The sequence below is a fragment of the Phocoena sinus genome, chromosome 4, assembly GCF_008692025.1.
Source record: "Phocoena sinus isolate mPhoSin1 chromosome 4, mPhoSin1.pri, whole genome shotgun sequence".
Classification (NCBI taxonomy): Eukaryota; Metazoa; Chordata; class Mammalia; order Artiodactyla; family Phocoenidae; genus Phocoena; species Phocoena sinus.
The window spans coordinates 85,047,490-85,060,742 of NC_045766.1; the positions used below are offsets into that span (position 1 = coordinate 85,047,490).

A 13,253-nucleotide genomic window follows, 5' to 3' on the forward strand; every position below is an offset into this window, starting at 1 on the left:
TATCGTTCTTTTTTTCAGAACATGAAAAATTCCTGCTGGCCTCCATCATTTCTTATGATCAGTCTGCTGACATTCAAATTGTTTTCCCCATAAATATAAGGTGTTATTTTTCCCTTGCTGCTCTCAATATATTTTCTTTTAGTTTTCAGAAGTTTGATGTATCTTGGTATGTCTTTGAATTTTTTTTTTTTGGTATTTATTAACTTCTTGAATCTGTATACTGTGTCTCTTGCCAGATTTGGGAGGGTTTTAAGCCATTATTTCTTATAGTTATTTTGAAGACCTGTCCTTTTTTTTCCTTTCCTTCTGGGACTCCAATGAGACCAATATTAGATCCCTGAGACTCTGCTTTCTGTTGTTGTTTGTTGTTTGTTTGTTTCTAGTATCTTTTCTTTCTGCTATTCAGATTGGGTAATTTCTATTGTATCTTCAAGTTAATTGATTCTTTCCTCTGTCTCCTCCATTTTGATTTTGAGCCCATCTATTAAGTTTTTTTTTTTTTTTTTTTGGTTGTTATGTTTTTCAGTTCTTTTAAAGATTCTGTTTGGTTCTTAATTATCCTACATTTATTTATGAAACTTTCTATTTTTTCACTTGTTTCAAGCATCTTCCTAATGATTTTTTGAAGAACTTTATGATGGCTGATTTTTTGAAGAACTTTATGATGGCTGCAATAATCTGAAAACTTGTCAGATTATTCTAACATCTCTGTCATCTTGGATTTGGTATCTGGTAATTGTCTTTTCTCACTCAAGTTGAGGTCATCCTGATTCTTGGTATGTCAGATTATTTTTTATTGAAATCTGGACATTTGGGGTATTATGAGACTCTGGATGTTATTTATACATTCTGTTTTAGCTGGCTTTCTCTGATTTCAGCAGGATAAGGAGGAGTGCCATCTTATTATGAGTATAGAAGTCCAGGTTACCCATTCTTCTCCAGTTGACACCTTAGGAAGGAAGGGGCTACTCACTGGTCAAAAGTTGGTGCTCCAGATTCCACTAGGCTCCCACTAATACCACTTTGCTCTCCAGTTGACTTCCACTGTTACTGTGGAGCATGGTGAAAATCATTACTCTCCACTAGGGCTCCTCACACACAACTGCAGCAGGGAGGGGGAGGGGTAGATCACCTTGTTACTTCTAGGCAGGAGTGGAAGTCCAGATTCCCTTTGGGGTCTCCACTGACACTGTGGTAGGGAGGTTTGTTCCACACACTGGTGATGAAAGTCCTGGTTCCCAGGACTCACTTTCTCTAACACCACTCTGTTGGGGTTGTGTTGCCTTGTTAAAGCCTGATGATGGAGGACGTTTAGACTCCCCACTTGGCCTTTGCTGGCATGGGTGGAAGTAGCACCACATATTTTTTTCTGTGGTATTGGCTGGAGTAGAGAGTTTAGTGTCTACAAGTTTTTTCTCTCGCCATTCTGTTCTTTTCTTGATGCTTTAGCTAGAGAGAGCAGGATTTTGTTGGGCTTTTGTTGTCTAAACACACTGGTGTTTCTGAGTTACTGTTTTTTTCTTTTTTAAATTGAAGCATAGTTGACTTACAATGTTGTGTTGATTTCTGCTGTATAGCAAAGTGATTCAGTTATACATATATATACATTCTTTTTTATATTTTGAGACATTATGGTTTATCACCATCAGATATTGAATATAGTTCCCTGTGCTATCAAGTAGGACCTTGTTGTTTATCCATTCTATATATAATAGTTTGCATCTGCTAACCCCACACTCCCTCCCCAATGCCCCCTCCCTTTTGACAACCACAAGTCTGTTCTCTTTGTCTGTGAGTATGTTTCTGTTTCATAGATAGATTCATTTGTGTCATATTCTAGATTCCACTTCTAAGGGATACCTTATGGTATTTGTCTTTCTCTTTCTGACTTAACTTCACTTAGTATGATAATCTCTAAGTCCACCCATGTTGCTGCAAATGGCATTATTTCATTCTTTTTATGGCTGAGTAGTATGTCATTGTGTATGTGTACAACATCGTCTTTATCTATTAATCTGTCAATGGACATTTAGGTTGTTTCCATGTCTTAGCTATTGTGAATAGTGCTGCTATGAACATAGAGGTGCGTGTATCTTTTTGAATTATATTTTGTCCAAATATATGTCCAGGAGTGGGATTGACAGATCATATGACATGAGTTACTGTTTTCTTTAGCTCCAAGTCTGAGATATACAAGGCAAAAATAAAACCCAGAGAACTTGCCATCATATACTTCCTTGGGTCCCAAGGTTTTATGTGGCCTACCTCCTTTTCACCTTTCAGAATCTTCTTATATTTGTTTTATATATAATGTCCCGGGTTTTTATTTTCTGCTTGCTGGAAAAAATAGAAAAATGTGGGTCTATTCCATCTTCCTGGAAGTGGAACTCCTCTCAATTGATTTTTCTCATATTTATCTTTAGTCTGATGATGTTGCTAAGCTTACTTGGTGTAGTAGCTTTTTTTCAGATTCTTTACAGTAGTTTACAGTAGTACAGCCATCTGGTCTCATGGGAGATGAGCCTTATCTTTCAGCCTGGCCTGAGATCTTCATTGTCTCTTAGACCTTTGTGATTATCCAAGGCATCTTTGTTCTTAATGGCCTCCAATGGCTGAGAGTGTGCCAAGATCCATTTCAATATGTGCATTTTTTCATTCACCAACGTGTGGGAATCATTCAGCTAGTTTCTGAACTTCTTTCGGATGTAATTATACCGTGAATAGCTGTAGATTTGGTGTATCTGTAGGAGATGGTGAGTTCAGGAACCTCATATGTCACCACCTTGGACCAGAATCCTAAACCTGGTGTTGCCTTAGGAGAAGCTACTGAATTCTGCTTCTTCTATGAGCTTTACTTTAGACAGTAGTTACTCAATCATCTGTGAGCTGCTCCACCAAGCTCAGGCATCAGTGGAAATTTAATCTGTGGAGATTTCAAAAGCTTACTAGCTCTTTGTACTGTCTGGCTCACTCTGTCTTGCTCGCTCTACTTCCGTCTCCCTTTCTCTCTGTCACACGCACATACCCTTCTTTGCTTCAGTCTCCCTGATGAACATAGATGCAAAAATCCTCAACAAATTTAGTAAACTGTATTCAACAACATATTAAAGGGATAATATACCATGATCAAGTGGGATTTATTCTAGGGATGCAAGGATGATTGAACATCCACAAATCAGTGTGACATATCACATTAACAAAAGATAAAAATCATATTTCAGTAGCTGCAGAAAAAGCATTGACCAAATTCAACGTCCATTCATAATAAAAACTCACAGCACACTGGATATAGCAGGAACATAACTCAACATAATAAAGGCCATATATGACAAGCCCACAGCTAACATTATACTCAGTGGTGAAGAGCTGAAAGCTTTCCCTCTAAGGTCAGGAACAAGACAAGGATACTCACTATTGTTATTTCTATTCCACATAAGAATGAAAGTTCTAGCCAGAGTATTTAGGCAAGAAAAGAAATAAAAGGCATCCAAAGGAAGAAGTAAAGCCATCTCTGTTTGCAGATGTCATATTATATAAAGAAAATCTTAAAGACTCCACCAAAATACCATTAGAACTAATAAACAAATTCAATAAAGTTGCAGGATACAAAATCAATACACAAAAATCAGTTGCATTCCTGTACACCAATTATGAACTATCAGAAAGAGAAATTAAGAAAGAAATCAAATTTACAACTGCATCAGAAAGAATAAAATACTAAGGAATAAATTTAACCAAGGAGGTAAAATATCTGTACACCAAAGAGTATAAGAACAGTGAGACAGAAATTAAAGAAGACACAAATAAATGGAAAGATATTCTGTGCTTATGGACTAGAAGACATAGTATTGTTAAAATATCCATAGTATCTAAAGCAATCTACAGATTCAGTGCAACCCCTATCAAAATGCCAATAGCATTTCCCACAGAAATGGAAAAAAATACTAAATATTGTACAGAACAACCAAAGACCCCGAAAAACCAAAGCAATCTTGAGAAAGAAGATCAAAGCTGGAGGTATCACACTCCCTGATTTCAAAACTATATTACAAAGCTGTAGCAATCAAAATAGTATGGTGTTGGCATAAGAAGAGATATATAGGCTAATAAAATAGAATAGATAGCTCAGAAATAAACCCATGCATATATGGTCAGTTTATGACAAAGGAGCCAAGAATATGCAATGAGGAAAGAGAGTCTCTTCAATAAATGGGGTTGGGTAAACTGGACCACTATCTCACACTATACAAAAAAATAAACTTAAAATCGATTAAAGACTTGAATGTAAGACCTGAAACCATAAACCTCTAGACAAAAATAGGTGGTAAGCTCCATGACATCAGCCTTGCAATGATTTTTTTTGGATTTAACATCAAAGGCAATAAAAACAAGAAGTAAATAACTGTACTACATTAAACTAAAAAGCTTCTGTACATCAAAGGAAACCATCAACAAAATGAAAAGGCAACTCATGGAATGGGAGAATATATTTGCAATCATATATCTGATAAGGAGTTAATATCCAAAATGTATAAAGAACTCGTACAACTCAATAGCAAATAAAATTTTTTAAAAATGGACAGAGGAACTGAATAGACATTTTTCCAAAGAAGGCATACAGATGGCCAACAGGTATGTGAAAGTGTTCAGCATCACTAATCATCAGGGAAATGCGAATCAAACCCACAATGAAATACCATTTCACACCTGTTAGAATGTCTGTCATCCAAAGGACAAGAGATAACAAGTGTTGGTGAGGATGTGGAGAAAAGAGAATCCTTGTGCACTGTCGGTGGGAACATAAGTTGGTGTAGCCATTATGGAAAACAGTGTGGGGATTCCTCAAAAAATTAAAAATAGAACTACCGTATAATCCAGCAATTCCACTCCTGGTTATATATACAAGGGAGATAAAGTCATTAGAGATATCTGTACCCCCATATTCATTGTATTCGTAATAGCCAAGACAGGAAAACAACCTAAATCTCCACTGATGGATGAATGGATTTTAAAAAGTTGTAGCACATATATACTGTACAACAGAATATTATTTAGCTATAAAAAAAGAAAGCAGTCCATTTGTGACAACACAAATGGACCTTGAGGGCATTATACTAAGTGAAACAAGTTTGACAGAGAAAGATAAATACTATATGATCTCACTTGTATGTAGAATCTAAAAAAATCTGACCTTATTGAAACAGAACAGATTGGTGGTTGCTAGAGGCAAGGGGTGTTAGGTGGGGATGGGAGCAATGGGTAAAAGTGGTCAAAAATACAAACTTGCAGTTATAAGAAATAAGTTCTGGGAATGTAACTTACCGCATGGTGACTATTAACAATACTGTTTTGTGTATTTGAGCTGAGAGAGTCAATCTTAATAATTCTCAGCATAAGGAAAAAATTGTAACAGTGTGTGGTAATAGATGTTAACTAAATTTATTGTGGTAAATGTTTTGCAGTATATACACATATCAAATCACTATGTTGTATACCTTAAACTAATACAATATTGTACGTCAATTATATCTCAATGAAACAGAAAAATAAAATAGACTTGATATTTTCAAAAAATGTTTTGCTGGATTTGATTTGCTAGTAATTTGTTAAGGACTTTTGTATCTTATTAATGAAGAATATTGTTCTCTAGTTTTATTTTTATGCAATATCTTCTCTGGGTTGTTATCAGGATGACAGTGGTTTCATAAAAAGAGTTGAAGTTTTTCTTTTCTATTTTCTAAAAGACTTTGTTTAGGCTTGGTATTATTTCTTCCTTAAATATTTGATAATATTTATCAGTAAAGCCATCTGGACCTGGAGTATTCTTTGAAGGAGGGTTATAAATTATAAACTCAAACTTTAAATTATTATAGTGCTATTCAGATCTTCCATTTCTTCTTGGGTCAGTTTTGGTAATTTGTGTCTTTCAAGGAATTTGTGCATTTCATCAGATTTATTGGCATAATATAGTTCATACAATACTATTCCCTTATTATTATTTTAATTTCTGTAGTATCTGTTGTGTTGTCCTCTTTTATTTTTGACATAGTTAATTTGTATCTTCTCTCTTTCTTGATCATTCCAGTGAGAGGTTTATCAATTTTATTAATTTTTTTAAGCAACTGGCTTTTGGTTATAGATTAAAAAATATATATTGTTTGTCTGATTTCTATGTCATTGATTTCTGTTCTATATCATTTCCTTCATTCTAGTTTAATTGGGTTTAATTAACTCCTTTCTTGTTGAGGTTTAAGTTTAAGGTGTAAACCTTGATTTTATACTTTTCTTCTAATGTAAGTATTTAAAGTAAAATTTTCCCTCTAAGCCCTGTGCTGCATTCCACTAGTTTTGATATATTTTCATTATTCTTCAGTCCAAAATATTTTCTAGTATCTCTTGTGATTTCTTCCTTGACTTGTGGTTTATTTTAAAATATGCTGTTTAGTTTCCAAATATTTTGAGGTTTAAAAAATATCTTTCTGTTTGATTTCTAATTTAATTTTTTGTGGTCATACAAAATAGTCTGTGTGATTTAAATTCTTTTAAATTTATTGGAAATTGTATAGGCCTGCATATAGTCTCTTAGTTAAAGTTCAATGTGTGCTTGAAAAAGAGTGTGTATTCTTGTATTCTTGGGTGTACTGTTCCATACGTGTCAATGAGGACAAGGTGATTGATAATGTTGTCTAAATCTTCTGTTTCTCCTACTGTGAAGGCATGACTCTTTTGGGGTTTCTACTGAATGTCTTCTACATTTAACAAGGTCTCTTTAGCTGGTGGGATCATAAGTGAGTCCCAGCCATGTGTAAACTATGAGAATTAGTTGTCTTACAGCTTCCCAGTATTTGACTTTCCCCAGATGTTCTTTGTTCACCTTCATGGTGTTTCACATTACAAGTGTACAAATTAATACTTAGCCAAAAACTCAAGAGAGCCCTATATAGATTTCTTTGTGTAGCTCTGATAGTCTTTACCACAAAATTCTAGCCATTCTGGCCTCTGTGAAATCTGATTTCTGGGATTCCAACCCTACTCCATAGTATGGTAATTTCCTCCATGCAGAAACTAGGAGACAGTAAGGATTATTTATTTTGTTTCACTTTTCTCAGGAATTACAGTCCTGTGCTGCTTATCATTCAATGTCTGAACATAGTTGTTTTATATATTTTTGTTCAATTCTAGTTATTTGTAGCATGAGGATAATTATGGGCTGTGTTTCTCTCACATGGCAAGAGCAGAAGTATTTTGTTTCTTCCTTTCCTTCCTTTCCTTTCTTTCCTTTCCTTTCATTAAAAATATTAATCTTTCCTTTTAGTGCTGTTATACACAAATGAACAATTGTCAGTTAATACATTAGATGGCATGTGTTTCCTTTGCTATACGCATGTTTGCTTTCCCCTAAAGGGCTGACTGAAGCTATATGCTCATGTTGACAGACAGGCTTCACTTTAAAGAATTAGGTAGGTTAGGGTCTCCCAATGAAGATCCCCTCCAGTGGGGTGCCAACCCATAACATAACTACCTTAGTATTTCCCAAGCAGAGAGGTCAGTTTCTGTAGAGATTAGTACTTCAGTTTTAGTTTATGTATAAGGTTGCTACTGCCTTGCATGTGTGTAGATGGGAAAGCTGGGAGGGCTCAACTGGTTCAGGCATTCCTTTTCAATGCTCTAATTAATTTTACCAAATAATTTCTAGCATTCCCTGCTCCATACCTGCTCCATCTTTGCTTGGAGCCTCCTAGGAACTCTATCAAGAAGACCCAATCCAATTCTCTTTATAGCCTTTTCCTGGGGGTATCTGGGACTAGAGTTTTCATTGGTCTTGTTTATCCATTAATACAATTTCATCTTCTTTCTGTCTTCTAGAAATGTATCTCTATCACTAGTTTGCTCATAGTTTTCTATCCCATTCTCAGCTTTCCTAGTGATTTACTTCCTTTGACACCCCACAGTGCCATTTCCATGGAATGTGAGAAAAGAGAGGGAGGTAAATACATATATACTCATGCTATCATTTTGAATCACATGCCTTTTTTTGAAAATGTTATGACAAACTTTATGACAATTGTTTATGTTTTTTAAAAACTTTAACATTTTAGTGATTAAAAAAAACCCCAACAAACCTGTATCCAAAGCGTAATTTCTATTGAGGGAATAAATAACAGTGTTGATCTAAATTACTTTGAAGTTAATCAAAGCCTAAGAATGATTCAGATTATTTCAGCACCATCTAGTTGATTAGTTTTTATTTATTACTTATTATTTTGCTTGAGTTGCTTTAAAAATAGCCATTAACATAAAAAAAATCTTGGGCTCTATAGGAAAAGGCAGCACCACAGACTCAGAATTATGCTTTTGCTTCATGATCAAATTTGACTATATGCCTAAAGTAGACAAATTAGAGTTTATTGTCACGTTTATGGCTGAGTTTTCTGTTTTTCTGATAGGTACAAGAGTAAACCTGATGATGACTATGAAGATCCCAAAGATGTTCAAGCCATCAAAGAGGCCCAGTTGTATATGGGAGACTTCAATTTGAAGACAGCCCCAGACTATAAGATACCTGAACACATGAGAGTAAATGCTGCGAAGAAGGAAGAGGAACTGGGATACCTTGACTCTATGGTATTTACCCATAGCTTTCATGACAATGAGGCACACACCCTGGATTTTTTTTTTTTTTTCCAATTGAATTCTGCTGAAACCACCTATTTTGTTAGCTGGTCCATAAAGATATATAGTCATAGAAACTTAGAATTGGAAAAGGCCTTCATAATTATCTAGAATAATGCCCCTTTTTACAAATGAGGTAATTGAGTCCCAAAGATAAGAGATTTATTCATGACTATTTAGTTAACATGGCAGAACCAGCCTTCAAATTAATTACTTGGTTCAATACCAGTTTCATGAGTGAAGGCATTATATTTTATAAACTTTGAATCTCTGAAATTCAAACACATCCTTGTTGGCTATTGTTTTTGGCTGCTGTGGACCACCAAGACTTAGGAAAATAGACCACTGTATTTAGCCTTTGTTTGAAGGACTTCCAAACTTTTGTAGGTGACTCAATACTGAGCAATTACTATGTTCCTTTTTGATTCTCTCTGCATTTCCCCAAACTGCTTCTAATCATCCTGATTTCTCATACCTGTTTTCATCCTAAAGTTTCCTCTCCCTGTCATAGTAATTCCTTGCTTTGAATTGACAAGTGACTTTTCACACTTAGAGGCTCAGAAGGCATCTGAACTACCATTTTGAGGAGAATTTTGTATACGGCCACCTAGTATGGCTGTGCAGGTTGCCCATTTCAAGGCATCACATTGAAAAGAGTGCCAATCATACCACAGATAGAGCATGTTTGAATATTTTATAATTTTCTGACAAATGGGAGTATAAAGTGTCTTGAGGAAGGAGCGTCTTTTCTGTTTCACCAAAGATGCTGTACATGCCAGCACTACAAAGATCCTGGTATGGCGATTCATAGCCACAAGTAAATTTTCATAGCTCATACCTATAACTTTCTGATCAAATGGACATCTTGAACATTTTATTAGTGACCGTTTGGATTGTTTTTCTATCTGTTTGTCTAAGGCAATTCTTGTTTCAACTGTCATGTTTCATCCATTGTCATAGACAAATGTTCTTTTGATCACAATTTGCCAGTCATCCCACCTGAAATTTCATAGTCCAGGTAGAGGTGATGGACAGGTGTGATGTCTTGAATGGAACTGCATTGTACTGAAATCTATTTTATTAAAATGACAGCATTAAATAATGCAAAGCACACAATTCTACTGGTCAGAAGATCAGAGTTCCGTTCCAGTCTCTGCCACTTAATAGTTATATGAACTTGGATAGTCATGTAACTCTCCCTAAGCCTCAGTTGTATTGTCTGTTTAAACAAAAAAAGGTATTACTGCCAATGAACAACAGTAATACAAGACATGTCTAGTCTTCTTCATAGGGTTAAAGTAATGGTCAAAGTCAATAAACAGTCATGCTTATCATGGTTAAGTTCAAAGTCACTGAAAAGTATCAAGCATTTTAGAAGTTGTGTATTATACATTCCCCCCACCACCACCTCCTCCCCCACCTCCCCCATCCGTGGCTAGTGTTTAGGTGTGTGGTATTTGGAAAATTAGAAAGAGAGGCTTGGTATGTAAATTGGGCTCCTAAAAGAGGTAGGCCTTACAGCCACCAGGCTGGTTTGGATTTGTTCTCCACTTAATTCTCGGTCCTCCAGGTACTTCAGAAGTGGTCCCCCACTCACCCAAGGGCTGGATTTTGAGTTTAAACCCTAATGCTTTAAAGGTTTGTTCTTAAGTATGTAAAACATCTCCTCTATTTTGTTACAGTAGATAGTAAATATACAGGTAAGTTTTGTAAGACGACTTGAAGAAATGCCTTTCGATCTTTTATTTTTCTTAACCTGTATATTTATGCAAAGTTACTCTTTTTTTTTTTTTTTTTTTTTTGCATTATGCGGGCCTCTCACTGTTGTGGCCTCTCCCGTTGCGGAGCACAGGCTCCGCACACCAGGCTCAGCGGCCATGGCTCACGGGCCCAGCCGCTCCGTGGCATGTGGGATCTTCCCGAACCAGGGCACGAACCCGTGTCCCCTGCATCGACAGGCGGACTCTCAACCACTGAGCCACCAGGGAAGCCCCTGCAAAGTTACTCTTAACAGCCTTTGGGCTGTCTAGTTGCCTAACTGCACACCAGGAGCAGGGTTGCATGTGACTGGAGGCTCTGGTCAGGGCACTTAGGAAACACAGCCTAGGGAAAGAGCTGGCAGTGAGGGAGAAGTGGGCCTGTTTGGCACCTGTGACTGGAGGCAGGGGCATAGCTGGGCTTGGATGAGTGGAGAAGGAACCAAGGAAGAGTCCAGGAACCTCTTAGTGTGACATGGTACTGGAATTCAGGATCGTTACCTTGTCTGCACAAGGAGTAACAGAAAGAATGTGGCCAAAATACAGAATGACAACAGGCTAAAGTGGCCCGAGATGGGCAACCCTAAGTGAGTCTAAGCCAATAGGATTTGAGTTTTCATCAGGGAAGGATGGTTACTGTGTGCTCCTGACCAAAGAATGGCCTTCCCTTCCCTGGGATCTGGCTGAGTACAGGGCTCAGGAAGGACTTCCATTGAGTGGTGGAAGGAGGATGGGGGAGCTCAGCCCTAGAAGCCAGCTGGGGGACACCAGAGGTCACATCCAGACTGTCTTCCCCTTATGGAGAGGTGAAATGGGGAAAAGCCTAAAAACTAGAGAAAATAACTTAGTAGCGAACAGGAATGATCAGATAAATTTTTATCTTGAATTTTTGCTAGGCATTCCAGTCAAGGGACAAAAGCAAATTGTATTTCAAGCCGCCCTTTGTGAGCAGGTTGTCATTTTGCTTTCTTCCTGTTCTTTTTATCAGGCCTATGCAAAGAAAATGCACATGAACAAGTGCATTGTCTCTCTTCGAGACCTTAAAGCGGCTGTCATCGAGGAAATACAGTGCCTGGTGCAAGAACTGAAGAACATTCAGTCGACTCTTCACGTATCCAAGCACATCCCCATTCCCCAAATCCCTCAGATATACCCAGAAGAAGTTCCAGAAAAGAGATTTCAGTATGATGAGGAAACCCTCCTAGCTTTTAAGCGGCAGCAGATGAAAAATCAGGCTGAAACGGCCCCTCGAGTGGAAAAGGCAGCGTCTGCAGGCTCAGCTGGAAGCTTCCTCAGACTCTCTTCTGGAAAGGATGGGGATTTGACGACAAGTGATTCATTGTCTAGATCATCAAAAGCATCAGCATTCAATCTAGATATTCCAAAGTTCATGGAATTTGAAAGAACAGATCCAACTGAAGTGGAGCTGGAGATCATGAAGAGGGATGAGATTAAACACTTGTACATGCAACAGTATTTGATCAACAGGGTAAGAAATGAGACTGCTTATTTAAAGCTGAAAGAGAGAAGAGCAGGATAATTAAAATTAAATTATAATTTAATTTAAAATAATTAAAATTATTTTTAATTTCTCTACCTTAATCTTCCCCAAACCCTGACCAGCCCACAACTCACCGATGGCTTGGCTTTCTCCCCATCCCTGGTCTTCTGAAAATCATTGTGCTCTGCTCAGAACTTTGGAGCTTTTCAACTTTTTTCTTTTTGGAAAGCTAAGAATTAAGGGCAAATCCATGTTAATTGGTATCTAACTAAAGTCATGGTAAAGGAGAAGTGATGAAGCAGCCTTCAGATGATGGATGGAGCATAACTAAAAACCTTCCGGTGAAAACGGGGCACCCTCTGCTTTTCACCCCCTGCTCTTTCTCTAATGTGTGATTTGCCCCTTTAGTGAGAGTGTTCATGGTAATGACTAGCTTCAGAATTATTCTGGAGCTGGAATGGCAAATATTTTTATTTGTAAGAAAATCAGGACCAGGCTGGGGCCAGTTGTGTGCAGGAGGTGCTCTGAATATGGAAGGAAAAGGTCCTTTCCTGGATGGAAGTTCCCTCCTGCCAGCCGTATAGAGTCCCCTTCCTCAGTGTGTCTGAAAACAGCACCTATTACTCCCCAAACTTATTCTTCACCCATTATCCCTACTTCTTCCAGCGCTATTTTCTCACTCTTTCTGTTTCTCCACACTTACCACCCCACTTCTGAGTTTCATATCTGTGCTTTTTTCTTCGCTATTTCCTTCTACCTACAATGACTTCTTCCAAAGTTGTCATCATTCAAAACTCAGCTCACTTCCAAGCCTTCTCCAGAATCTTCTGCCCACACTACATACTCTCCTTTCTTCTAAACTCCATTTGCACTTATAATCAGCATCTTAGGTTTTGTACTTATTTTTCTTGCTGTTTTATATGTGTTAGTTTTGTCTTACAAATTTTTAATTGAAGTATAGTCGATGTACAATATTACATGTTACACATGTATAATATAGTGATCTACAATTTTTAAAGGTTATACTCCATTTGTAGTTATTATAAAATATGCTGTGTTGTACAATATATCATTGTAGCTTATTTTTTTTAACATCTTTATTGGAGTATAATTGCTTTACAATGGTGTGTTAGTTCATTGCAGCTTATTTTATACATAATAGTTTGTACCTGTTAATCCCCTACCCTTATATTGTTCCTCCCTCCTTCCCTCTTCCCACTGGTAACCACTAGTTTGTTCTCTATATCTGTGAGTCTCTTTCTTTTTGTTATATTCACTAGTTTTATTTTTTTTTAGATTCCGCATATAACTGCTAACATATA

At 37.0% G+C, this 13,253-nt stretch overlaps 1 protein-coding gene across 1 annotated transcript in view; it reads left to right on the forward strand.

The window, feature by feature from the left end:
• The window catches only part of CFAP44 (cilia and flagella associated protein 44), a 140,270-nt gene that overhangs the window by 97,599 nt on the left and 29,418 nt on the right, over positions 1-13,253 (forward strand). Inside the window, exons 24-25 of the mRNA XM_032630144.1 lie at positions 8,448-8,625; positions 11,419-11,919. Coding sequence (XP_032486035.1) covers positions 8,448-8,625; positions 11,419-11,919 — 679 coding nt within the window. The remainder of the gene's footprint in view (positions 1-8,447; positions 8,626-11,418; positions 11,920-13,253) is intronic.